Here is a 2,225-nt window from a genome sequence, read left to right as displayed (position 1 = left end):
TTGGGTCATCCATGAAAAAGTATTACTTTTTATGCTAAGAGTATTACTTTTTATTGTGAATATGGGTAGGGTTGACCCGTCTCACGGATTAAGATCCGTGAGACGGTCTCACATGAGACTAACTCAAACAATTGATAAAGATATGTATGCAGATCAATTAGAGCTTATTTCACACCAAGGTGGGACCGATGTTCTTGTGTTTGAGATTCAGTTTTAACAAATTTTTTCCCCAACTAATATATATATATATATATATATATATATATATATATATTATATATATATATATATATTTACAGATAAAGATTCGTGAGATCACTCACAAGATACCTAACTAAGAGATCCGCCTCACAAAATACGATCTTTGAAACGATCTCACACAAGTTTTTTTATAAGAACCAGTAGAATAATATCTATTGTGTTCTATTACGCTTTGCTCGTTACTAGATTGTAGCGTCAAAAAAAAATTACAAAATTGATCCTAAAATTTACGTGTTTTGATATTTATTATTTAAAAAAGGAGCAGCAAATTTAGAAAAAAATCAGTAATATTACTTAGTCAATGCCTTGAATATATGGCCCTTTTCCATACGAAACTACCGAGCAACACACATCAATATCCTACTCTTCAACAAGCGAACGCGTCTATTAAATTCAACACTATAAATTAATTAATTATTTTCCTCCACAATTAATACAAACCGCCACATGTCACACGCTTTCTCCCTATATGTAATATACGCGCGTTTTACTCATTCTCCGATTCCCACCAAAATCGTAACTCAAACTCCATATTATATATATAACCCTATTGGATTCCAATTTCTCCATCGTTGTTCTTCTTTCTTCTCAAGTATTGCCATGGCTGATACTAAACAACCCCACCTCAACGGAGCCTATTACGGCCCTTCGATCCCTCCGCCGTCCAAGTCCTACCACCGCCCTGGTCGCGGAGGGAGCTGCTGCTGCAACCCCTTCAGCTGCCTTCTCAACTGCCTCTGCACCTGCGTGTGCCAGATCCTATGCGCCATCCTCGTAGTCGTTGGAATCGTCGTTCTCGTGTGCTGGCTCATCTTCCGCCCCAACGAAGTTAAGTTCTACGCCTCAGGGGCCTCGCTGACCCAGTTCAACCTCGACAACAACACGATGCTGCAATACAACTTGGCCGTCAACCTGACCATCCGGAACCCGAACCGCCGCATCGGGGTGTATTACGATAGGATCGAGGCGACAGCAATGTACGAGGGGAATAGACTCAACACCAAAGAACTGCAGCCGTTTTACCAGGGACACAAGAGCACGAACTTCCTGAACGCGGAATTCAACGGACAACAACTGATTCTCCTCGGAGCCAATGAGTTATCTGATCACAACCAGAACAAGATTTCCAACGTCTACGACATCGATGTGAAGCTTCGTCTACGAATCAGGCTGAAACTGGGGGTCGTGAAAACGCCGAGGATGAAGCCCAAGATCGAATGCGACTTGAAAATACCATTGTCTTCCAACAGCAACACGACTTCCGTTGTGGTGTTTGAATCAAAGAGGTGTGACTTCGATTGGCGCTGAGTTTGATCTGATTTTCTCAGATCAAGTTCATATATACATATATATATATTTTGTGATACGAGATTATACACGATTATATTTCTTGATTTTTGATGTTATTTACTAGGATGACTATGCATTTCGGTTATGGATTCTTTGTAGATAAATAATGAGACTATGTATTGTGGTATTATTTTTTTTGTGTTATATTATATATTTTTAGTCAATTCTTGGAGTATTTTATTTCATGGGGTTACGTTGGTTACTTAACATGATATTGAATAGTAAATGAAGTTGAACATTTAAAACGGGGATAAGTTCAATGGACTAGTTGGTTACGGTTCAGGTACGGAAGCACGAAAATAATGTAATTAATCACACATAATGGTCTGAAGAATATGATAAAAATGACATTTTATTTCGAAATTGACAATCTTTATTCATCAAACTACGAGACTGGAATACGAAAGATAAAAATATGGAAAATATTCTCAAAAATCGAAAGTGCATAATTGAAAGAATAAGCCAAATTAAAATTATGCAAATTAAAATTATGTTTGTCTTAGAGTAGATGCCCTGCAAGCCAACGGTTGGCTAAAGAATTTATTGACTCAAGTGAAATAAACAATCTTTATTTTAATATAATTTAATTTTTTATGGTCTTCGTTATACTTTAT

The 2,225-nt window shown here is 37.2% G+C and overlaps 1 protein-coding gene across 1 annotated transcript; it reads left to right on the top strand.

The window, feature by feature from the left end:
* The first annotated feature begins 791 nt into the window (after nucleotides 1-791).
* On the top strand, nucleotides 792-1,775 carry LOC140820760 (NDR1/HIN1-like protein 2). Its single transcript, XM_073181105.1, has one exon. The coding sequence runs from the start codon at nucleotides 862-864 to the stop codon at nucleotides 1,567-1,569; it is 708 nt and encodes a 235-aa protein (XP_073037206.1). The 5' UTR covers nucleotides 792-861; the 3' UTR covers nucleotides 1,570-1,775.
* The last annotated feature ends 450 nt before the right edge of the window (nucleotides 1,776-2,225 follow it).

This window comes from Primulina eburnea, unplaced genomic scaffold, assembly GCF_022965805.1.
Source record: "Primulina eburnea isolate SZY01 unplaced genomic scaffold, ASM2296580v1 ctg1426_ERROPOS348043, whole genome shotgun sequence".
In the NCBI taxonomy this organism is placed as follows: Eukaryota; Viridiplantae; Streptophyta; class Magnoliopsida; order Lamiales; family Gesneriaceae; genus Primulina; species Primulina eburnea.
The sequence above is the reverse complement of the archived record's forward strand: the minus strand, read 5'-3'. Positions and strand labels throughout refer to the sequence as shown.

Coding starts and splice junctions, on each gene's coding strand:
- LOC140820760 (XM_073181105.1), top strand. CDS start 862: ATGGCTGATACTAAACAACCCCACCTCAACGGAGCCTATTACGGCCCT.